Here is a 24,450-nt window from a genome sequence, read left to right as displayed (position 1 = left end):
CCTTGAGCCATCTAGTGTTTATATATATCTATGCTCTAACCACCTCCTCTCCTCTCCTCTCCTCTCCTCTCCTCTCCTCTCCTCTCCTCTCCTCTCCTCTCCTCTCCTCTCCTCTCCTCTCCTCTCCTCTCCTCTCCTCCCCTCCTCAGACGACAGTAAGCCCAGTGGTAAACGGGTGGTGGGAGATGTCCACTACTCGTCGGCCAGAGAGAGAGCGGGCTACATCACTCCTGTGCCTGGAGGAGTGGGACCCATGACGGTAGCCATGCTGATGGAGGTATAGTATGTGTGTAGTGTAGAAGACCCATGACGGTAGCCATGCTGATGGAGGTATGTGTGTAGTGTAGAAGACCCATGACGGTAGCCATGCTGATGGAGGTATGTGTGTAGTGTAGAAGACCCATGACGGTAGCCATGCTGATGGAGGTATGTATGTAGTGTAGAAGACCCATGACGGTAGCCATGCTGATGGAGGTATGTGTGTAGTGTAGAAGACCCATGACGGTAGCCATGCTGATGGAGGTATGTATGTAGTGTAGAAGACCCATGCCGGTTGCCATGCTGATGGAGGTATGTGTGTAGTGTAGAAGACCCATGACGGTAGCCATGCTGATGGAGGTATGTGTGTAGTGTAGAAGACCCATGACGGTAGCCATGCTGATGGAGGTATGTATGTAGTGTAGAAGACCCATGACGGTAGCCATGCTGATGGAGGTATGTGTGTAGTGTAGAAGACCCATGACGGTAGCCATGCTGATGGAGGTATGTATGTAGTGTAGAAGACCCATGACGGTAGCCATGCTGATGGAGGTATGTTTGTTAGGGCTGTGAATCTTTGGGGGTCCCACGATTCGATTCGATTCCGATTCTTGGGGTGACGATTCGATTCAAAATCTATTCTCAATCCAAAAACTTTGAATTTTTTAAATTCAAAAGCATTTTTTTTCCTAGATTAAAAACGATTCTCGATTCAATACATAGGATTTCATCACAATATACTCCAGTCTTGAACTGAAGTGACTATACTGCAGTAACTTGAAAATGACTGAAGACATGATGTTTACTGTGATTAGGGTGAGCTTACATTTCATATCACAAACACCATGTAGTGAAAAAAATGTTTTTTTGGAAATTGTGAATCGATTTTGAATCGTTCATAGCTGGAATCGCGATTCGAATTCGAATCGATTTTCTTTGACACCCCTACTGTGTGTAGTGTAGGCCTACAGTGTGTATCGCTGCGTTCACACGGGCAGATACAAAGACACAGCGAGTCTACCATTCATTTCATTTACAATGGAATACCAGCGACGTGAAGCTACGAAGCAAACTGACGTTTGTAGCTGCTACCAAAGATGCGAAGATGCAAAGCTATAGTGGCTTCAACTTCAACTGTGAATCTTTGGATCTTTGAATCTTTGGATCTTTGGATCTTTGGATCTTTGAATCTTTGGATCTTTGAATCTTTGAATCTTTGGATCTTTGGATCATTAGGATAAGATAAGATAAGATCTTTATTTGTCACTATGAGACATACAACGCAACTTTGTTAATGTGTGTGTGTGTGTGTGTGTGTGTGTGTGTGTGTGTGTGTGTGTGTGTGTGTGTGTGTGTGTGTGTGTGTGTGTGTGTGTGTGTGTGTGTGTGTGTGTGTGTGTGTGTGTGTGTGTGTGTGTGTGTGTGTGGGTGTGTGTGTGTGCGCATGCTTCTACAGAACACGGTGCAGAGCGCGTGGCGTTTTGTGAGGAGACAACAGTCTGGATAGTTTAAATCTATAAAAACACTATTTATTACTGTCAATAATGTAGTCAATATTCTTCAATCAACTCCATCGATGTCTTTGTGCTTGACCGACCAGATCTATATAAATCCATATCCACTATCATTTGTATAATTTGTATAATATTATGTTCATCTAAGCAACTGTCCACGGTGCCAAGTGACGTGCTATGAGCTTATTGTAGATCTACTATTTTTTAATATCCAGAGTATAAAATAATGGTTAAAGTGGTTAAAATCTAGAATGAAAGCAACCCTTTCTTAATGGGTCGTTAGTGGGTCTGCCACGCCTTTCTTAATGGGTCGTTAGTGGGTCTGCCACGCCTTTCTTAATGGGTCGTTAGTGGGTCTGCCACGCCTTTCTTAATGGGTCGTTAGTGGGTCTGCCACGCCTTTCTTAATGGGTCGTTAGTGGGTCTGCCACGCCTTTCTTAATGGGTCGTTAGTGGGTCTGCCACGGCAATAACAACCTTTTGTATGAGTGCCATATCAGTGCCATTACCATCTGTAGATATATGAGTGCCATATCAGTGCCATTACCATCTGTAGATATATGAGTGCCATATCAGTGCCATTACCATCTGTAGATATATGAGTGCCATATCAGTGCCATTACCATCTGTAGATAACACAAACATTAAATGCCATTGACAATGAATGGAGAATTTACGTCATATGTGTCTGAGCAAATCAGCTATTTCCGTCCTACACACAGATTAAATTCCCATTGACAATGCATGGAGAATGATGATGTACTATGATAAGAGCGCACCTCACTTCACACGGGTGTGATTTCTTTGAACTTGTTGACAATATCAATAATTTCCTTCTGCGTTGTTAATTGTGGCTGGATTCCTTTCTTCTGTGAACGGAGCAACAGCACCCCCTTGTGGAGGGTTTATTGAATTGGCCAGGTTAGGTCCCCTGTACACTCACAAAGAAGTTATTAAACTCCTACCACCTCATTCATGGTGTTAATTGTTCTTTCATTGTCTCCACCAGGCCGAAGGCATGGGGAGAGAGTATGTTTTGCACTCCGTCCGTGTGTGTGTGTGTCCGTCCGTCCGTCCGTCCGTGTGTCCGTCCGTCCGTCCTTCCTTCCGTCCGTCTGTGTACAGCTAATCTCCGGCACCGTTAACCTGGTCGATGCCACACTTTGCACACACACTCCCTGGATGCCAACGATGAACCTCTGCCTCCCATTTTCCAGAACGGCCTGTTATAGCGCCACCATGAGGCAGCTTTTCACATTTTTTACCTAAAACTGCACCATCTGCGTGAAACGTTGCATGCACACTCCCTAGAGGCCAAGGACAAACCTTTTACCTGCATTTTCCGCATCTGCCTTTTATAGCGCCACCAGGAGGCCGACTTTTGTAAAACACATTTTTTGATATTACTCCTCCAGATTCTGTCCAAAAATCTCACAAATCGTTACACAGTATCTCTATGGTCATGTGCTCAAGTCGGATCTGTCTGATATTTCATATTCCATCCTAATTGGCTATAATTGGCTTTCACAGTTTGCAAGATTGCCCCGTTTTGAACAAAAGCCTCAAATCATGAACGCAGCATGCAATTTACGTGAAATCTTTCACACATTTTCTTACTAGGCTGAGGAATATATCCCACCCTTTTCACATTGGCCTGTTATAGCGCCACCAACAGGTTGATTTTTGAAAAACACATTTTTGGAACAAAATGCCTCAAGTCATCCAATTGCCATCAAAGGCAAACATGTTTATATTACTCCTAAACATTTTGCCAAACATCTCACACAGTCCTATCCTCCTGGTGGAGACCTGTGCCCAGAAGGGCACTTTTTCTAGTTTTCAATAAAATGATCTGTGTACCAGTTCAGTGATCTTGTGGTTAGAGTGTCCGCCCTGAGACTGGGAGGTCGGGGGTTCGATCCCCAGTTCAGTCATAACAAACAGTGTTGTTTTTGGCAGAATCTTTTTATTTTAGTCATAGTCTCTTGAATAGATTTAATTTAGTTTTAGTCACATTTCAGTCACCTGGAATGTTGTAGATGGGCTATTTTCAGCATGCAACCAAGTGTAAAATGACATACTAGATCTCTTGTCCACTATAGTCCCTTCCTAACATTTTAGTCTAGTTTTTATTTGATGACGAAATCGTCAGTATATTTAGTCTTAGTTTTAGTCACCATAGCTTGGTTTTTATTTAGTTTCCATTTCGTTTTCATCAGTGGAAAAAGGTAGTCGACGAACATTTTTCGTATTAGTCGACGAAATCAACACTGACACCAAAGACTCTAAAAATGGGACCCAGTGCCTCCCTGCTTGGCACTCAGCATCAAGGGTTGGATTGGGGGGTCAGTCCCTGCTTGGCACTCAGCATCAAGGGTTGGATTGGGGGGTCAGTCCCTGCTTGGCACTCAGCATCAAGGGTTGGATTGGGGGGTCAGTCCCTGCTTGGCACTCAGCATCAAGGGTTGGATTGGGGGGTCAGTCCCTGCTTGGCACTCAGCATCAAGGGTTGGATTGGGGGGTCAGTCCCTGCTTGGCACTCAGCATCAAGGGTTGGATTGGGGGGTCAGTCCCTGCTTGGCACTCAGCATCAAGGGTTGGATTGGGGGGTCAGTCCCTGCTTGGCACTCAGCATCAAGGGTTGGATTGGGGGGTCAGTCCCTGCTTGGCACTCAGCATCAAGGGTTGGATTGGGGGGTCAGTCCCTGCTTGGCACTCAGCACCAAGGGTTGGATTGGGGGGTCAGTTTTTATTTTATTTATTTGGATCTCTTTTAGCCTTTCGGCTATTCTTCCAAGAGTCCAGAAATAAATAAAACATTACAGAATACATTATATTACATTACAAAATAGTACATTGCATTTCAAAAATACATTTCAGATACCTAATCCTCAACTCATACAACCGCACACATTCACGCGCACACAGGCACAGAATATCTATTGATTGAAATATTTATTAACAGTTTGCAGAATTACAGTACATTTCGAGCACAAACTCAATACAAAGGCTGTTAACTGTGAGTGGACGACCCAATTAAGCATTACACTTGTTTACAACAGGGTCCACCATGTTCAATTCATCAAAACATTTAGAGACGTACAAATAGACACTTCTATATAGACAGAGAACAGAGCAGGAATTCATCATAATGGAGGTAAAAAGGGAAAAGAAACATATACAGGGGATTCACGTTCAGCTCCGTTCCTTTGTTTGTTTGCCTTGGAGGAGCTGCGTTGGGTCCCCAAGTCGGCTCCGTGGCCGTGCCTTGAGTTGGCTGTGTGGCCGTGACCGTCTCTTGTGTTGTCCTTGCGTTGGGTCCCGAAGTCGGCTCCGTGGCCATACCTTGAGTTGGCTGTGTGGCCGCGACCGTCTCTTGTGTTGTCCTTGCGTCCGTGTTTGAGGGATTCAGATTTTACGGGGGCCAGTTTCGAATTGCAGCCATCCGTAGGTGCCCTTTGAGAGAGGTTTTGAAGGAGTCAAGGGATTCGCATGTCTTAATGACTGTTGGTAGGGCGTTCCACATTTTGGTGGCATAGGAGCGAAAATAATTTAGTCCCTTGTTTGTGCCGAATCTGGGTTGTACATGGTTCGTTGCACTCCCTCTGGTGTTGTGGGTGTGGACTTCGTTAACATTAAGGAAGTATCTAGACATGTACATGGGTATCTTGGTGGTGTATCGAATCGTGTGGACCAGACCCATTGCAAGATGCTGTACTCTGTCGTCGACCCTAAGCCATTCCAGCCTGTCGAAGTGGGCAGGGGTGAGGTGGGTTCGGGGGGCGAGGCCAAGTAGGAGCCTGACCAGTTTGTTTTGGGAAGTCTGGAGCCTAGTTTTAAGGGCCTTTGAGGTGCTGTGGTACCAGGAGGTGCATGCATAGTCAAAGAAGCCTTGTACGAGGGCTCCTGTTAAGGTCTTCAAGGTGTTTTTGTTGACCAGTGAGGAGATCCTGTAAAGGAATCTTGTTCTTTGGTTGACCTTTTTGATTACGTTGGTGGCCATTTTATCACCGGAAAGATTTGCCTCCAGGATGGAACCTAGGTAGGTAATTTCATCTTTACGTGTGATAACATTGTCACCCACTCTAACCAAGAAGCCATTTGCCTTGCTGAGATTACTATTAGAGCCAAAGAGAATGGATTCAATTTTTCCCATGTGTAAAGATAGTTTGTTATCAGCGAGCCAGGTGCAGATTCTACCGAGTTCAGAGCTGAGGGCCTTTTCAACCTGCAGTTTGTTCCTGTCCGAGACTAGCAGTGCCGAGTCATCTGCGAACAGGAACAAGTTGCAGTCACAAGCTGAAGTCATGTCGTTGACATATATTAGGAACAGTAAAGACCCTAGTATGCTTCCTTGTGGAACGCCACAGCTCACTGGGAATGGGGGGGTGACAGTGTTCCATTCCATTGGAGCTATAGAGATGGCTGAGTCTCTGAGAAATTTGGAGGGAATATTGTCATGGCCAGTGGCCTTGTGGGGTTGGAAGGGCATTCATTTTCTTAAGTACCTCATCAGTTGTTACCATAACTAGTTTAAAATCATCTTTACAAACACCCAGGTTTCTGTAGAAGGTTTTAATGTGCTCTACACCAAAGAGCCCAGAGTGGGAGGGCAGTTTGTTAACCAGAGTTGTTGCTATGTTTGTAAAGAAGATGTTCAAGTAGTTGGCCACATCAAGCTTGTCAGTGATGAGAGTGTCGTTCGATTTGATGTTTATGTTTGAAAACCTGGTTTTTAGTTTCTGACCGCAGCCTAGTTGATTGTTTAGTAGCTTCCAGAGCTCACGAGGATTGTTTTTGTTTTCCTCTGCTTTATCATTGATAAAGTTACTTTTAGCTGATTTAGTCATGGTAGTTACAATGTTTCTTAGCTTGTTTTGTTGGGTTTTTAGGATGCCCAGTTGGGTTTGGAGATCACTGTCGAAGCGCTTGGCTAACTTGGACTTGCATTTAAGAAGTTCAGAGCATTTTTTGTCTCTGGCTTTCATTGCAGTCAGTATGTCCGAATTCATCCATGGCTCCGAGCGGGTTTTGACCCTGATGGTTCTCAAGGGAGGCATGGTGTGTATGAACTGTATCTGCCTGTATCTGTATCTGTATCTGCCCACAGACAGATACAGTTCATACACCTATCTATAGTGGACTATGCATTCAGTCCCTGTGACATACATACTAGCGTCATGTCCAGGGGGTGTCCTTGTACATCTAGCTGCCTCACGCTACAGAAACATGTCCAGGGGGTGTCCTTGTACATCTAGCTGCCTCACGCTACAGAAACAGGAGATAGGCTGTTTTTCCTGCATTTACCAAAGCCCCTCTGCTGGTCAGGGCCGTGCACACATAGACATCAAAGGGGGCTTCAGCCCCTGCCCCTTTTACCCGTCTGTAAAACAACTGCCCTATCCAGACCATGAATGCAGCATTTACTACATGGTGAAAGAGATGCAAAATGCCTCTCCTTTCCTTTCCATGCCATATGCCGGAAGGAAGGCAGGATGCATTTTCCCCGAAGTCTCCTGAACTTGAACACAGTATTTTGCGTTGAACAAATTTGTTTAGAAATCCATGTCGTACGCCTGAAAAATCGATTTTAATTTCAAGAATCAAAGTATATCAAAATGAAAACAGCAACATTGACTATGTATTGTATCGTATCGAATCGTTTTGCTATGCAATTAATCGATTGTATCAACACTACATTTTTGTGTGTGGTATTTAGCAATTTTTAGAAGAAAAATAATAATTAACCAATATGGTCCGGGAGGCATACTATGGTCCGACGGAGCATTAGTTTGACATGTGTCCGCACCTCGGACTAGCGCCTGTTCCCTGTCCGCACCTCGGACTAGCGCCTGCTCCCTGTCCGCACCTCGGACTAGCGCCTGCTCCCTGTCCGCACCTCGGACTAGCGCCTGCTCCCTGTCCGCACCTCGGACTAGCGCCTGCTCCCTGTCCGCACCTCGGACTAGCGCCTGCTCCCGTGCACCTCGGACTAGCGCCTGCTCCCTGTCCGCACCTCGGACTAGCGCCTGCTCCCTGTCCGCACCTCGGACTAGCGCCTGCTCCCTGTCCGCACCTCGGACTAGCGCCTGCTCCCTGTCCGCACCTCGGACTAGCGCCTGCTCCCTGTCCGCACCTCGGACTAGCGCCTGCTCCCGTGCACCTCGGACTAGCGCCTGCTCCCTGTCCGCACCTCGGACTAGCGCCTGCTCCCTGTCCGCACCTCGTACTAGCGCCTGCTCCCTGTCCGCACCTCGGACTAGCGCCTGCTCCCTGTCCGCACCTCGGACTAGCGCCTGCTCCCTGTCCGCACCTCGGACTAGCGCCTGCTCCCTGTCCGCACCTCGGACTAGCGCCTGCTCCCGTGCACCTCGGACTAGCGCCTGCTCCCTGTCCGCACCTCGGACTAGCGCCTGCTGCTGTGCACCTCGGACTAGCGCCTGCTCCCGTGCACCTCGGATTAGCGCCTGCTCCCTGTCCGCACCTCGGACTAGCGCCTGCTCCTGTGCACCTCGGACTAGCGCCTGCTCCCGTGCACCTCGGATTAGCGCATGCTCCCGTGCTTGCGGTTATGGTTAGGTTAGGGGTGGGTTGTCATTTTTCGGACCAATGACTAGTCTAACGAAAGTACTGCACCCATATGGTATCTTATCGTCAACCATGTATTGTGATGCGTATCGTATCGCTGTTAAAAATGTATCGTTACACCCCTACGTTTAAAATGTATCATTACACCCCCCTAGTGTTAAAATGTATCATTACACCCCTACGTTAAAAATGTATCGTTACACCCCTACGTTTAAAATGTATCGTTACACCCCTACGTTAAAAATGTATCGTTACACCCCTACGTTTAAAATGTATCGTTACACCCCTACGTTTCCCCCTTGCCGAAGGTCCCGCCGGGCGGCCGGTAGAGCTCGGGCAGGTACGGGACCTGGGCGGCCGCGAAGGCGTACAGCCGCCGCCCCACGTTCTTCAGCGGGAGCTCCCGTCGCACGCCCTCGCTGCGCATGCAGTCCAGGGCGCGCGCGAACACGTGCCCCGCCATGCCGTGCTCGCTCCGCGCCACCACGCACTGCTCCAGGGTGACCGACATGGCCGTGCGGTCCTTGGCGCTCCTGCAGCTCGTGAAGCGCGCGCCGCCCAGCCGCCGGCACGCCTCGGCCGCCCGCCGCAGCACGTCCACGTTCTTGGGCGTCCCGCGGCCGGCGCCCACCACGTCCTGGCCCAGACACCTCAGCAGCTCCGCCAGAGACGTCGTCGTCGTCGTCTGAGAGCGAGAGCGGCGGGGGAGGAGGCGGTCCTCGGGAAGGAGGAGCTCTTTGAAGCGTTCGTGGTAGGCGTTCAGTCGGGACAGGCTCTCTGCGTTGACGTCATCCTGGAGGGACGTGTCGAACCCTCCGGCCGGCTCCCGCCCGTTGACCCCGACGCTGAACAGCACCGGCCAGACGCCGATAAGCAGCAGCGTTCCCGTTCCCTCCTCGTCCTCCAGGAGCTCCCGCGGCAACGCGTCGAACACGGCCGCCGGCAACGGGACGCGGACGTTGACGCCGTCCCGGCCGCCGGACACCGTGGGCATCACGTCGTCGGAGGTCGCCGCGCGGGCGACTTCGAAGGTGACGCGGCGCAGGTCGGCCACACCCACGCTCATGTCCTCCAGCATGGCCGGCTCATCGCCGTAGTTGCTCAGCAGGCTCTCGAACTGCGCCAGCAGGCCGACGGCGCGCAGCTGGCGGAGGAATGCCGCGCCGTCGCCGTCAAGGAGGTGGCTTCGCATCTGGAGGACGAAGCCGCAGACGAGAGCCGCCAGCGCCTGGCAGAAGACCACGTCTCGGCGGTAGCGCGCAGGCGACAGGTCCGCCGTGTCCGCCGTGTCCTGCTGCGTCAGCAGCAACAGGAACGCCACGGACTTCCTGGCCCTGTCGCTCGTGGCGGCCACGCCTACCGTCAGCGCGGCGAGGAGAGGCTGCAGCGCCTCGCTCCATTCGCCCAGGTAAGCCTCCTCCTCCTCGGCGGTGGATCTTCCGTCTCCCTGCTGGTCGGTCTGGGTAGTGGTGGTGTTGTCCCGGAGGCTGTCCTCCTTTCGCAGCAGTTGGTCCGCCCGCCGCACGACGCGCTCCAGAGACTCGATCACGTTCGACCGCGCCTTCTCCCACTCGTCTCCGCTCCGCTCGAGCGACGGAGCACCATCCCGATTGTCGCCGAGATCTACGTGTTCCGAGTCGTCGTCGTCGTCGTTGCCGGGCCGAGCCTCGTGGAGGGCGCGGGAGGCCGAGGCCAGCAGCTTACAGTCACACAGCGTCGCCAGCTGACGCGTCTTCTCGCCCAGCGCGGCCAGAGTCCTCTGCATTTCGCCGGCCGAGCGCTCGTTGGCCGCCCCGGACAGCCTCTCTGCGAGGTCGCCGACCTGGGCCCGGAGCGCATCGATGCGACCGGCGATCTCCCTGGCTCTGACGACGTCCCGGGGGCTGTACGTGTACGCGCCGCGTTTCTTCTCCTCGGCATCCTCAGACTCCTGCTGCTGGATGAGTTTCCTCAGCCCGCCGTTCTCAAAGCCCCGGCAGTGAGCCGTGGGAGTGCCGAACGTTATCACGTGATACGTGCGCTCGCAGCCCGGCCCGTCCTCCCCCTCCTCCTCCTCCCGAACCCTCATCCTCTGGACGTGCAGGTTCGTCGGCACGAATTCCAACTTCCCGTCGGCCTTCAGGCTGCTGGCCTTGAACGACGGGCCTCTGTAGCCGTCGAGATGCGACAGCGTCTCCCGGTACGCGGGCGCCGCGGCCCGGTACCGGGAGACGGTCCGTGTCCGCAGGTCGTCCCAGCGCGGAGACAACAGCTCTCCTCCTCCTCCCAGCTCGACCAGCTCGCGCAGCCTGGCGGCGTCCTCCTCCAGCAGCAGCTTGACGTACTGCCGCGGGACATGGAAGGACAGGACACTCTCCGACATCTGCTCCAGCACCCTGAGGTGGCGGCGGCTCCCCCGTCCCTCCACCTCGGCCGCGGGGAGGCGGTACGCTCTGGACATTGTGTGTCCGAACAGCGACCGCAGCTCTTCGGACAACGACGACGCGTACGCACTGGCGGTGGTCGTTGTTCCTCCGGCTCCCGCGGCGGCGAACTCCCCCGCCGGGCTCTCGTCCACAGGCGCGGCGGGCGCCGTCCCTCCTCCTCCTCCTGCGTCGCCGAGGAGACGGGCTGCCGGCGGCCAGGCGGTCACGCTGATGTTCCCCGCGATGCCGCGCGGCGCTACGTCCCCCTCCGCGATGCCGCGCGGCGCTACGTCCCCCTCCGCCCATCTCAGTTCCAGCCGCAGCCGGCGCCTCTCGTCCTGGAGCAGTTCCTCGAGGCGAAACAGCGCCGAGCCCAGCATGATGGGCGTGGTGCCCCGGCAGCGGTCCTCGACGTGGTACACCGCAAGCTTGACCCGCGTCTGTCCGTTGATATCGATGTCGACATCGTCTGTCGTCGCCGCCGAGTCCCGGAAGAAGGCGATGCTGCTCAGGTAGACGGGCTCGCGGCTTCCCTCCACCACCTCGGTCCGAGCGTGTTCGGTCCAGAGCGTCTGAGGAGGGGTGACGTAGCTCGCCACCACGAAGCTGTTGGGCTCGCCCCGGTCCTCCTCCATGACCGCCAGCCCCGTGCAGGCCACGCTCAACTCCAGTACCGGCTCATCGGGGTCTGGACGGTGTCCGGCGAGGAGGGCCGGTCCGGTCATCTCGTTTGGGGCAGTTCCACGGTGCTGGGGCTCCATACACTGCATGGACCAGCAGGGGGCCTCCTGGGGTAATATAGACGGCCCTTATACTCGACAAGCTTGAGGTGAAAGGTGCGGTCAACGCCCCTGATGAGGACGATGGGTTGTTTTTTCTGCGAGATGGGGCAGGGCGCGCACTCACTTTCCTTCGCTAGTACGCAGGAAATGTCTTGTATCTCCGTGGAATAAAGGGTGGTCAGAGTGTCTTGTATCTCCGTGGAATAAAGGGTGGTCAGAGTGTCTTGTATCTCCGTCGAATAAAGGGTGGTCAGAGTGTCTTGTATCTCCGTGGAATAAAGGGTGGTCAGAGTGTCTTGTATCTCCGTGGAATAAAGGGTGGTCAGAGTGTCTTGTATCTCCGTCGAATGGGAACTCCGATAGCAGAGGTAGCAGGGAGATGAGGGCGAAGGATATGGGACATTCAAACTGATGGTCTGTGTGCCCAAATTAATCTTTTTAATGTCCTCAGTGTCAGTGTGATAATAAATGTATATCACGAGCACAGCGCTCAAACCTTTATATGTATACCGACCGCGTCACTGTGACTCAGACATGACCATATTTGGAGTTCCCGGCTGCAGCTACGCCCAAACATGGAAGCGAAAGTGCAGTCTCGCCGACAGTGGTGGAAAAAGTAATGATATTTGTTTTACTTGAGTAAAAGTATCAATACTGCAATGTAGAATTACTCTGTTACAAGTAAAAGTCCAGAACTCAAAATCTACTTGAGTAAAAGTAAAGTATTGGTACGAAAATGTACAATGCGACGCATTGTGAGCTATTCGGCTATTCGGCTATTTTTTTCTTTTTTTTTTTAGTTCAGCATTAGTTCCTATGACAGTAAGTGGCTGTACCTCATTGCACGTCTACAAAACACTTTGACCGTCTAATTTGTGGAAAAAAAGACATTTATTTACAAAACGTAGCCCATTGCAAAAGAGACTTCATCTATTTACAAAACATTTCATAACAATCATCTTTTTTGTAATGCAACACAAATTGGACACACACCAGCATTACATGCTGCATTACACACACACACACACACACACACACACAGTGTGTGTGTGTGTGTGTGTGTGTGTGTGTGTGTGACACACACACACACACACACACACACACACACACACACACACCAGCATTACACACACGCACACACACACACACACAATGAATCTAGAATAGATTATCTGGAGAAGAAAAGGTTTACATGTCTGTTTGATTGTTATTTTTAATTGGCGGCAGTGGATCAGGGGCAGAGTGGCCCGGGCGTAGAGTGGTGCGGGTTGTTCTCAGTTCGATCCCCTGTGGGCTTGCAGAGTCCGTGTCGTAGTGTCCTTGAGCAAGACTCTGAACCCCTGATTGCTCCCGATGAGCAGGCTGGCACTACACTGTAAAACCATTTAACCAGTGAACCTTGAACCTTGGAACCCGAGGAGAACCCCAACAATCCGTTGTTGAGAAACAGCGATTCATAACAGCAGTAAACATTGCTGTCGTTCAGGCCCGGGGGGGGGGGTCTGGGGGGGCGGCCTATAGAGCGTACCAAAATCTCCTTGAGGGGGCGTCAACATATGTGTCACTTGGTAGCGCCGTAGCGGCCGCCATACTTTTGGGATTGTCTGGTTTGTTTACACAGTGAGCGACTACCCGTGTGCGTTCTTTTCTTTTTTTAAACACCAGAGGGAGTTCAGAACACGACGTGCAACCATTCTGAACTGACAATGGTGCTTGTATAAGGTATGTCGAGCCCGACCATTTGTGAGTGGTGCAACCACTCCAAGGAACAGCAATGTCTGTGTTAACCTATGTGACTGTGTGACCCATTTTGACCTGAGATCAGATTCTAAAAATGTCTTCTACATCCTGACAGTTTTCTGAAAAAGCTATGTTTCAGAGTCAGTCGTTCTTCGATTTAAAAAAAAATAGCAGACCTACAAGCTCGTAGCGCGCCACTCGGTGGCGCGCTATGAGCTTGTAGATCTGCTATTTTTCAATAGCTAAAGCATAACATAATGCTAACACCAAAAGGGGTTCCCGCCCAAAATGGGTTAACCTGTGTGTGACTATTAGTACCAGTAGGGGCAAAGGTGGCGCTGTTGTGCCAGAAACAGAGAGAGAGAGATAGTGCTGCACTGTTGCCTGCTAATGAGAGAGAGAGAGAGAGGGGGGGGGGGGGGGAGAGGGGAGTTGCACCACTCAGTTCACACGGGTGGGATTTATTATTCACTGTGTTGTCGCCAAGAACGAGCTCAACGTTTACAAAAACAGACCACCGTCCGTGACTCTATTCTGAGTCATGTGGGCTAGAGTTTAAATCCCACAAAAATGGCGCCGCTAGCTTTTCAGACGCTGCCCCCCCTCTTGGTGTTTTTACACCCTATAGAGCGTCGCAGTCGCGCCCCCTCGAGAGACCCGGAAAATAATTCCCCGTTCATTTTCCTCATAGACTTTTCAAAAAAGTATTAATTTAAAGACGTTTACGCCGCGGACAAAGCCGACTCTTGTCGTGACAAATCATGACAACAAACACAATGTTTTGGGCCGAACAAATAATTAGAAAGAAGAAAGAAACTTTTGTTGTTGATTTTCTTCTTTGTAATTATTTGTTTGGTCCAAAATATTGTGTTTGTTGTCATGATTTGTCACGACTCGAGTTGGCTTCGTACGACGCTTAAAAGGTCTTTAAATAAATACTTTTTGAAATAGGGAAAAATGCATTGGGAATGATTTCCTGGGCCTGGCGTCGTCATGAATTCGGGGCGGGACTGGGCCTGGCGTCGTCATGAAAGGGGGCGGGACTGGGCCTGGCGTCGTCATGAATTCGGGGCGGGACTGGGCCTGGCGTCGTCATGAAAGGGGGCGGGACTGGGCCTGGCGTCGTCATGAAAGGGGGCGGGACTGGGCCTGGCGTCGTCATGAAAGGGGGCGGGAGCCGCGGGACTGCGAAGCTCTATGGTGGTCCAGGCACCTCTAGGCTGGTAATCACACACAACCTCAGCCTGACCTCTGACTAAAAAGTCTTAATATCTCCTTCCTCGGTCATAGGGATATATCATCCCTTTGGCTCAGTGTTATTAAGATGTTGGTTTATTTCCATGCCCCGGGTTCGATTCCTCCCAGGGCGTTATACATGTGCTTGGAATGCCCCGGGTTCGATTCCTCCCAGGGCGCTATACATTTGCGCGCCGTCCGTCCGTGGTCTCCCGTCACTCCACGGCCACTCCGTCCACGCTCTCCTGCGACAGCTCCGAGTCCAGGGAGTAGCACGAGCTGCCGTTGTCCTGGGCCTCCCTGCTCGCCTCCTCCAACATGGCCGCCGCAGCCTCCCTGCTCGCCTCATCCAACATGGCCGCCGCGGCCGCAGATCCTGCGGGAACGAGGAGTAAGGTTATTGTAGTTAAATATAACTAAATTAAATCAAACTGAAACTATACCATTGAAATGACGCTTTAGATAACTTGACATGCAAACACAAACTAGGCTTTACAGAAGAAATTACAAACTTAAATTGTATTGTGCGCACAAAACAAACTAAAACTAACTAAAATCGTAGAGAACATCGGTTTAGTCTTAGTCAATATTTCTCAAGACTCAAGATGGTCTAGTTGGACCACCAGTGGATATCCTTTTTTTTGTGTGCTAATTTTAAGGCCTGTTGTCAAAGATCTGTCAGCAAAAAAGCTAACTGCCCCTGACTACCTTATATTACAATAAGAAACTAAAATTAATAATTATTCTTAGAATTGGACGGAATGATTATTAACGTTATTAACGTTTTAAGATTTTCGAAGATTCTCGTCGGCTAAAATGGGGAGGGGGGGAACATTTTCGATGACGTCCCACCGGAAAATAACATTGAATGTTGCGCAACAGATGCTCCCTGCAGCCTGTGGATGCGATCGGTTTTGATATCAATAATCTCCTTCCTTTTGATCAATCTCTGTCTTGAGCGCTGGGCGTTACGAATTGATAAGGTGGAGAACTCGGCCAGACAGACAGACAGACAGACAGACAGACAGACAGACAGACAGACAGACAAAAGGGGAGAAAACACAAATGCAGCTGTGACTGTAAGCAACCTTGGGGCGTAGTGGCGCCTCCCTGGCAGAAGGGGGCGGCGTGGTGGTGGTGGTGGTGGAGCAGCTGGCTGCACAGGCGGTTGTAGCGGTGGTAGCGCGACGGCTTGCCCGTGGTGTGAGTGTACATGTGCTCCTGCAGCGCACCCTTGTGGGAGAAGTTGACGCTGCACACGGCGCACGCCATCTTGCGCTTCCGCGAGTGGAGGAGAGAGGTGGCGCTGTGGAGCAGGCGGGTGGAGGGACGTTATTACGGTTAGCTTAAAACATATAGCTGTTCTGAAACCGTATTGTGCGGAAAGAGCAGATCACCTTTTAGATCTGCTATTTACGCTATTGTTTCTGAGCCTGTTGGATCTCAGCCCTAACCAGTAACTACCTGGAGGGTTACTTTAGTAACCATGGTTCTTTAAGTAAGTGAGCGAAATATTTCGCTAGCCGTTCCATAGAGCGAAATATTTCGCGAATAAAAAAAAACAATTTTACAAAAATAATTAACTAATACCAGCTCTAAAACTAATCAAATCTAAACAAAAACTAAGCCTTTTCACAAAACTGAAACTAAACCCGCAAACATGCTTTAAATGGGAATTAAAACAGAACCAAAACTGAAAACAAAACCAAAACAATTAAAATTAAAAAATAAATATGACAAACCTTGGAAGAGAGGGTGGGCTGCTCCCCCCTCCTCCTCCTCCTAAACCGCCGCTGCTGCCTCCTCCTGATTGGCTGCGCTTTAGCTCGGCGGCTAGCTGGTTAGCGAGCGCCTGGCTCTGCCGCAGGGCCTCCTCCAGACAGCCGGTGTCTCCTCCTCCTCCTCTGAGCTCCTCCTCCTCCTCCTCGTCTCCACCTCCTTCTCCGCCCCCTCCCGTCGGGGTCAGTCTGTCCATCAGACCGCTGGCTGGACGGACAGACGGACGCACAGGGTCGATGTTAGGAGTTATTTTATAACCGAATAAGGGCTTACACACGTTTACTTATCCTACAGATTTTTTTGAGTTTGACTATTCTGCCGATACCGATTTTTCCCGATCCGATATTTATATTTTTTTCCCGATCCGATATTTATATTTTTTTCCCGATCCGATATTTATATTTTTTTCCCGATCCGATATTTATATTTTTTTCCCGATCCGATATTTATATTTTTTTCCCGATCCGATATTTATATTTTTTTCCAGATCCGATATTTATATTTTTTTCCCGATCCGATATTTATATTTTTTTCCCGATCCGATATTTATATTTTTTTCCCGATCCGATATTTATATTTTTTTCCCGATCCGATATTTATATTTGTTTCCCGATCCGATATTTTTTTTTTGTCCAGATCCGATATTTTCTTTTATAGAACACTTATGTAATATATCCAGTCTAATATCCTGATATGTATATAATATTGATCCTAGGCATTTTTTTTGCTCCCGGTCCAATTTCGATCATTTGAAAAGAATGTGATCGGCCCCCGATTTCCGATCACATGATCGGATCGGGACAACCCTACAGTATGACCCCCTGACCCCCCTTTAGGAATGCAACAAAAAACTGAACTTTAATCTCCATGAATTCAACGCTTCGTGAGGTGTGTAATACAGTGGTCCCCAAACTCTTTCATGTCAAGGACCCCCAAATTGACACTAATTAGTCCACGGACCCCCATTTTTAGATATATGCCAGGGACCCTCATATGAGAAGATTTTTTACGGCTCTAGCAGGGACTCTCAACAATTTCAAGGACCCCCAGTTTGACATGCATTAGTCTACGGACCCCCATTTAATGGCATTTATATCTCTGAGAACGGAATTTATCTACAGTATATTGTAAAATCGCACTTTTTGCAAAAACATATATATATATATAGTCGCTCTGGATTAAGAGCGTCTGCTAAATGCCTAAATTGTAAATTGTAATTATATGTTAATGACGTTTAGAAGATTTACAACACTTTCCTGGGGGTCTTTATGAGTGTAATATGTGGTTTTAGATATTTTACATTTTAGCAGTGAGCCCAGTGTCTCTGATGTCATGGACACTGGGCTCACTTACTTCCTGGACTACATGTTGTCTCAGAAAGACAGCCTTCCCCCTATCCACAAGGAGGAGCAGTGCACCAAAGCATTATGGGAATTGTAGTCCCATAATACTTTGATGCACTGGGCTCACTGCTAAAATCTAAAACATCTAAAACCACACATTACACACATAAAGACCCCCAGGAAAGTGTTCTAAATCTTGTAAACGTCATTAACATATATATTTTTAGCAAATAGGGTGAAGTGTCCCTTTAACTCTGAGGGTCCATTTGATTCCAAACTATAATTTAGCCACTTTGAGAACCAATGGACAGAAAATCAGTCATTTATTTTCGGTGAACTATCAGTACCTCCGGCGGGGATCAGCCCGTCCGCGGCGTGGTTGAACAGGTGTTGGCGCAGGCCCTCGGCCGACGGGCAGCGCTCTCCGCAGCGCGGGCAGAGGAGACCCCCGCACGAGGGGCTGCTGCTCCCCCTGCTGGGGGAGGCCGATGAGACCCCTCCCCCCGGGGCCTCCTCCCCCTCCTCCTCCTCCCCCTCCTCCTCCACCTCAAAGACAAGACGACAACAACACCTCAGTTAGCCTGGCCCAGCCAGCGTGTCTTTTTGGTCTAGAGGGGCGGGTAGCCTGGCCCAGCCAGCGTGCTTTCTGGTCTAGAGGGGCGGGTAGCCTGGCCCAGCCAGCGTGCTTTCTGGTCTAGAGGGGCGGGTAGCCTGGCCCAGCCAGCGTGCTTTCTGGTCTAGAGGGGCGGGTAGCCTGGCCCAGCCAGCGTGCTTTCTGGTCTAGAGGGGCGGGTGTAGCCTGGCCCAGCCAGCGTGCTTTCTGGTCTAGAGGGGCGGGTAGCCTGGCCCAGCCAGCATGCTTTCTGGTCTAGAGGGGCGGGTGTAGCCTGGCCCAGCCAGCGTGCTTTCTGGTCTAGAGGGGCGGGTGTAGCCTGGCCCAGCCAGCGTGCTTTCTGGTCTAGAGGGGCGGGTGTAGCCTGGCCCAGCCAGCGTGCTTTCTGGTCTAGAGGGGCGGGTGTAGCCTGGCCCAGCCAGCGTGCTTTCTGGTCTAGAGGGGCGGGTGTAGCCTGGCCCAGCCAGCGTGCTTTCTGGTCTAGAGGGGCGGGTAGCCTGGCCCAGCCAGCGTGCTTTCTGGTCTAGAGGGGCGGGTAGCCTGGCCCAGCCAGCGTGCTTTCTGGTCTAGAGGGGCGGGTGTAGCCTGGCCCAGCCAGCGTGCTTTCTGGTCTAGAGGGGCGGGTGTAGCCTGGCCCAGCCAGCGTGCTTTCTGGTCTAGAGGGGCGGGTAGCCTGGCCCAGCCAGCGTGCTTTCTGGTCTAGAGGGGCGGGTAGCCTGGCCCAGCCAGCGTGCTTTCTGGTCTAGAGAGGCGGGTAGCCTGGCCCAGCCAGCATGCTTTCTGGTCTAGAGGGGCGGGTAGCCTGGCCCAGCCAGCGTGCTTTCTGGTCTAGAGGGGCGGGCTACCCGCCAGGCTACCTGCCCCCCCCTCTAGACCAGAAAGCACGCTTGGTTACCAACTCTCCATCATCTAGCTGGGGACCATTTGGAACTCTCACAAGGACAACTGGATGGAAAACATGTTATAAAGACTGAAACAAACAAAACAAGTCTAACCTGCTCCTGTTTGATGCGGCTGGAGATGTCCGAGTCGTCTCCAGACGCCACGTTCTGTAGTCCAGAGGCCCGCTGGTCCAGTCCGTCCAGCTCACCCAGCCCTTCCAGTCCGTCCAGTCCTCCCAGTCCGTCCAGCCCCACGGCCAGGTGGCTCATCTGGGCGTGGGACCGCCCCACGTGGCTGGAGGAGCGGCCGTCCCCGCCCGGACCACCTCCCGCCGTCGTGGTCGTCGTGGTCGTCGTCCCCCTGCGGCCCCCGGCCCCCTTCTGTGCCCCGGTGCCGCCGGACCCCTCCTTACTGGCCAGCTGCGACGAGATCTGGATCCCGTACAGATTGGACATGCGCACCACGTCTGAGGAGTTTGGGAAACAGTAATGGTTCACAAAACTTCACAATAATGAAAGCTAGTATTATACTTTTTGTCTCCACCAGGCAGAAGGCATGGGGAGAGAGTATGTTTTGCACTCCGTCCGTGTGTGTGTGTGTGTCCGTGTGTGACTGTGTCCGTCCGTCCGTCCGTCTGTGTACAGCTAATCTCCGGCACCGTTAACCCGGTCGATGCCAAATTTTGCACACACACTCCCTGGATGTCAACGATGAAGCTCTGCCCCAGATTTTCCAGAATGGCCTGTTATAGCGCCACCAGGAGGCCGACTTTTGAAAAACATTTTTTTTATATTACTCCTCCAGATTCTGTCCAAAAATTCCGAAACCGGATCTCTCCGATATTTCATATTCCATCCTAATTGGCTAACATTGCCTTTCAAAGTTGGCAGGATTGGCCCGTTTTGAACAAAAAGCCTCATGCAATTTACGTGAAATCTTTCACAGACTTTCCTACTAGGCTGAGGAATATATCCCACCCTTTTCACATTGGCCTGTTATAGCGCCACCAACACGTGGATTTTTGCAAAACACAATTTTGGAACAAATGGCCTCAAATCATGAACGCACCGTGCATTTTTCACAGACTTTCCTACTAGGCTGAGGAATATATCCCACCCTTTACATCTAGTTTCTCGCCCCTGACTACACCATATTACAATAAACAATAAAACTACCACTAACTACCACTAAAACGTATAAAAACGAACCTATGCCTTTTGACAAAAACATTAATAAAGAGCTAATTAAAACTAAAACTAAACTTAAATTGATTAACAAAGTCAAAACTAAATCAAAATATAAACGATTGAAAAACTGCACGAGTGTAATAACCTTGGTTGGAGTCATTAGCGCCCTCTCCTGGCTGCCGGCAGAGCTGGTAGGCATGGAGGAACTTGATGCCTTCCTGCAATCGACTCTGGTCCACTGGCTGTTTAGGACACATGCCTGCACGCACGCACGCACACACGCACGCACACATGCACGCGCGCACACGGCACACGCACACGCACACACGCACACCACACACACACACACACACACACACACACACACACACACACACACACACACACACACACACACACACACACACACACACACACACACATTTTGTATGGCTACCCATGATAGATAATGGACTACAACAGTAACCTGTGTAATGATAGATAATGGACTACAACAGTAACCTCTGTAATGATAGATAATGGACTACAACAGTAACCTGTGTAATGATAGATAATGGACTACAACAGTAACCTGTGTAATGATAGATAATGGACTACAACAGTAACCTGTGTACATGATGTGCAGCAGGTAGCTGAACACGTCCGGCTGGATGTCTGTGGGCTGGATCTTGATGCACTCGCTGCAGAGGAGAGAGAGAAGGAGCACAGGACAGGAGGACACGTTTAACCATGCAGGACCGTCCAGCCCTCTCAGGTCACTCCATCTTTAACCATGGAGGACCGTCCAGCCCTCTCGGGTCACTCCATCTTTAACCATGCAGGACCGTCCAGCCCTCTCAGCTCACTCCATCTTTAACCATGGAGGACCGTCCAGCCCTCTCAGCTCACTCCATCTTTAACCATGGAGGACCGTCCAGCCCTCTCAGCTCACTCCATCTTTAACCATGGAGGACCGTCCAGCCCTCTCAGGTCACTCCATCTTTAACCATGCAGGACCGTCCAGCCCTCTCAGCTCACTCCATCTTTAACCATGGAGGACCGTCCAGCCCTCTCAGGTCACTCCATCTTTAACCATGGAGGACCGTCCAGCCCTCTCAGGTCACTCCATCTTTAACCATGGAGGACCGTCCAGCCCTCTCAGCTCACTCCATCTTTAACCATGGTGGACCGTCCAGCCCTCTCAGCTCACTCCATCTTTAACCATGGAGGACCGTCCAGCCCTCTCAGCTCACTCCATCTTTAACCATGGAGGACCGTCCAGCCCTCTCAGCTCACTCCATCTTTAACCATGCAGGACCGTCCAGCCCTCTCAGCTCACTCCATCTTTAACCATGGAGGACCGTCCAGCCCTCAAAGGTCACTCCATCTTTAACCATGGACAGTCCAGCCCTCTCAGGTCAACACCATGTGAAAGCTCTGCTTTTTTTGCTGCTTCGTGATCCGGTTGGGAGCGAATGATCACGTATGTCATGTTCAGCACCGGCGTAGGGTCCATTGTGGCCACGCGGGCTGTGGCCCAGTCAGTTTAGAGCTGGCCCAGTCTAACTTCGAAGAGAAGGGGCGAAAAAACAAGGAAAAAAAACAAAAGATAGCCTACTTTGGCAGCTCTTGTGCATGCACATTTCTGTTTAGTATAGGCCTATAGCAAACCACAGCATGCAAGCCGCCTTTGTTTTAAATGGTCCCCCAAACCGTTCACACTTAAATCCCAATTGCCGCCAGCATTAATTCATCCATCGATTGCGTACTGCCAGGGTTTTATCGCGCGTAACACTTACTTTGAAGAGCCAAATATGGCCGATTGTTGTTCTCTCGGTCGGTGGTGGAAAAAGTGGGCCGCGAGTATCACAGCGCCTGCTACAGGCCGTTGAAAACGCTTGTCTGGGCCAAATCTACCCCTCCAATGTCAGTTCTGAGATACAGCCATCTGAAAACAGTGCAGGCAATGTAAGTGGATGCGCGCGCATCTTCAAAATGGCTGCGGCCATTGTGTGTTTGTGTCCCAGAGTGATGTTTGCGTTAGCAATATCAGCTAACGATCGAAACGGATCAAAAAGCGGATTAAAAGCTAGTTCACAGCTTTCTCGCGTTTGGCGGAGAAGGAAGAAGGGGTAGGTTCTCGTGTTCCATGTGACTGGCGCTAAAATGGTTAACCTATCGGCCGGGGATGCGCTACAGGGATGCGCTACGGGGATGCGCTACAACGCGTTGCGCTGCGACACGTTGTGAGCTTTGTGACATGTTGTGAGTCTATTTTTTATTTGTTGACGAAATCATCAATATATTTAGTCTTAGTTTTAGTCATCATAGCTTAGTTTCCATGTAGTTTCCATTTAGTTTTCGTCTGAACATTTTTCATCTTAGTTTTAGTCGACGAAAACAACACTGGTCATGTTGTAGTCTGGTTTTGTAGTCATCAGGCCGGAACCGCTTCAAACCGGTATCAGAATTAGCCCAATAAATCCTTGATGTGGCGTATGAATCCGACAAGTTTCTTCGACAAGTGCTTCATGGAATAGTTTGATTGGTATATCAATTTTTTACTATTCTTTACTAACTATTATATTTTTATTTCAGGCCGTGACCCCCAAAATAATCAAATTGACCCCCCCCCCCCCCAGTTGAGGCCCTCAATTTTATTTGACTCAGTTCCAGCAGATCTACAAGCTTACAACTGTAGATCGGCTATTATCACCTATTATATTATTTGACAATTTGGACAATGTTTGATCAGTTTTCTTTATAGCTTGTCGATTACTTACTTTCTTTTCTTTTTTGAGGTATTTAAACCTGAGGACGATTCTACAAATGTCTTCTAAATCCTGACAGTTTTCTTGAAAGATCTCTGTTTCTATGTCAGTCACCAACCTGGACTGATGGATGAAGATCATCTTGAAGTAGTTGCTGAAGCTGGCCAGGACGGCGCGGTGGGCCTTGAAGTAGACGTTGCCGATGGCGACGGTGCAGTCGCACAGGAAGCCGAACTCTCGCTGCACGTTGAGCTGCTGCAGGAGGAAGAGGCTGTGCGTCGACACCTCCATGGTGACCACGACGAGGACCACGTTGGTGATGTCACTCTATACGGGACAACGGCAACACACATAACACAACTATAAGGGCCGTTTCAGCCATGCTTCTGTTTCTATCTACTGTTTCAATGACGCCACTGAAGTAGCCTGATTATCAGACTGAAACTCTCAGAGAGTGGACGGGGTCTTTGGGCTGGATCCAGGCTACCACTGAAGTAGCCTGATTATCAGACTGAAACTCTCAGAGAGTGGACGGGGTCTTTGGGCTGGTGAGGGACCACTGAAGGGCTTGGTGAGGGACGTGCACACATAGACATCAAAGGGGGCTTCAGCCCCTGCCCTTTTACCCGTCTGTAAAACAACTGCCCTCTCTCCAGACCACGAATGCAGCGTTTACCACATGGTGAAAGAAATGCTAATGCCACCTTTTGGTTGTTGTTTTTCTTCTTTGTAATTATTTGTTTGGCCCAAAACATTGTGTTTGTTGTCATGATTTGTCACCATCCCAGTTGGCTTTGTACGACGCTTACAGGTCTTTAAATAAATGCTTTCTGAAATGTCTATGGGAAAAAATGAATGGGAAACTATATGGGCCGCTTGTCGACATGAAAGGGTCCGGCCGGGACTATATCGACCGGCCGGTAGGTGTTGCTAATTGGCAGAGGCAAACAGTTTTTGGATGTATTTGACACTATTTTGGTTTAATATTTACTGTATTTATGTTATGTTGAAGTAATTAGACAACGATAAATGGTGCATTTATATAGCGCCTTTATCCAAGGCGCTTTACATAGATTGTGCATTACATTCACCCATTCACACACACATTCACACACCTTTACATAGATTGTGCATTACATTCACCCATTCACACACACATTCACACACCTTTACATAGATTGTGCATTACATTCACCCATTCACACACACATTCATACACCTTTACATAGATTGTGCATTACATTCACCCATTCACACACACATTCATACACCTTTACATAGATTGTGCATTACATTCACCCATTCACACACACATTCATACACCTTTACATAGATTGTGCATTACATTCACCCATTCACACACACATTCATAC

General features: G+C 50.1%; 3 protein-coding genes across 4 annotated transcripts in view; 1 reads left to right on the top strand and 2 right to left on the bottom strand.

Moving 5' to 3' along the window:
- LOC306940967 (C-1-tetrahydrofolate synthase, cytoplasmic-like) overlaps positions 1 to 2,697 on the top strand; it is a 35,188-nt gene extending 32,491 nt beyond the window's left edge. For both annotated transcript variants that reach the window (XM_079526260.1, XM_079526261.1), the window contains exons 10-11: positions 150 to 277; positions 1,715 to 2,697. In XM_079526260.1, the coding sequence (XP_079382386.1) occupies positions 150 to 277; positions 1,715 to 1,765 (179 nt within the window). In that variant the 3' untranslated portion in view covers positions 1,766 to 2,697. The remainder of the gene's footprint in view (positions 1 to 149; positions 278 to 1,714) is intronic.
- Positions 2,698 to 8,646: 5,949 nt separating this feature from the next.
- On the bottom strand, positions 8,647 to 11,490 carry LOC306940549 (inositol polyphosphate-4-phosphatase type I A-like; the record flags this gene model as incomplete). The annotated part of the gene is made up of 1 exon (XM_079525646.1): positions 8,647 to 11,490. One exon carries the CDS (start codon positions 11,488 to 11,490, stop codon positions 8,647 to 8,649), a length of 2,844 nt encoding a protein of 947 aa, XP_079381772.1.
- Positions 11,491 to 14,738: 3,248 nt separating this feature from the next.
- Positions 14,739 to 23,368, bottom strand: zbtb25 (zinc finger and BTB domain containing 25; the record flags this gene model as incomplete). Its single annotated transcript, XM_079525645.1, has 8 exons — positions 14,739 to 14,899; positions 15,612 to 15,829; positions 16,266 to 16,509; positions 17,993 to 18,191; positions 19,254 to 19,606; positions 20,473 to 20,586; positions 20,934 to 21,007; positions 23,196 to 23,368. 8 exons carry the CDS (start codon positions 23,366 to 23,368, stop codon positions 14,739 to 14,741), a joined length of 1,536 nt encoding a protein of 511 aa, XP_079381771.1.
- Between the last annotated feature and the right edge of the window lie 1,082 nt (positions 23,369 to 24,450).

The sequence above is a fragment of the Electrona antarctica genome (assembly GCF_951216825.1).
Source record: "Electrona antarctica genome assembly, chromosome: 17".
In the NCBI taxonomy this organism is placed as follows: Eukaryota; Metazoa; Chordata; class Actinopteri; order Myctophiformes; family Myctophidae; genus Electrona; species Electrona antarctica.
The sequence above is the reverse complement of the archived record's forward strand: the minus strand, read 5'-3'. Positions and strand labels throughout refer to the sequence as shown.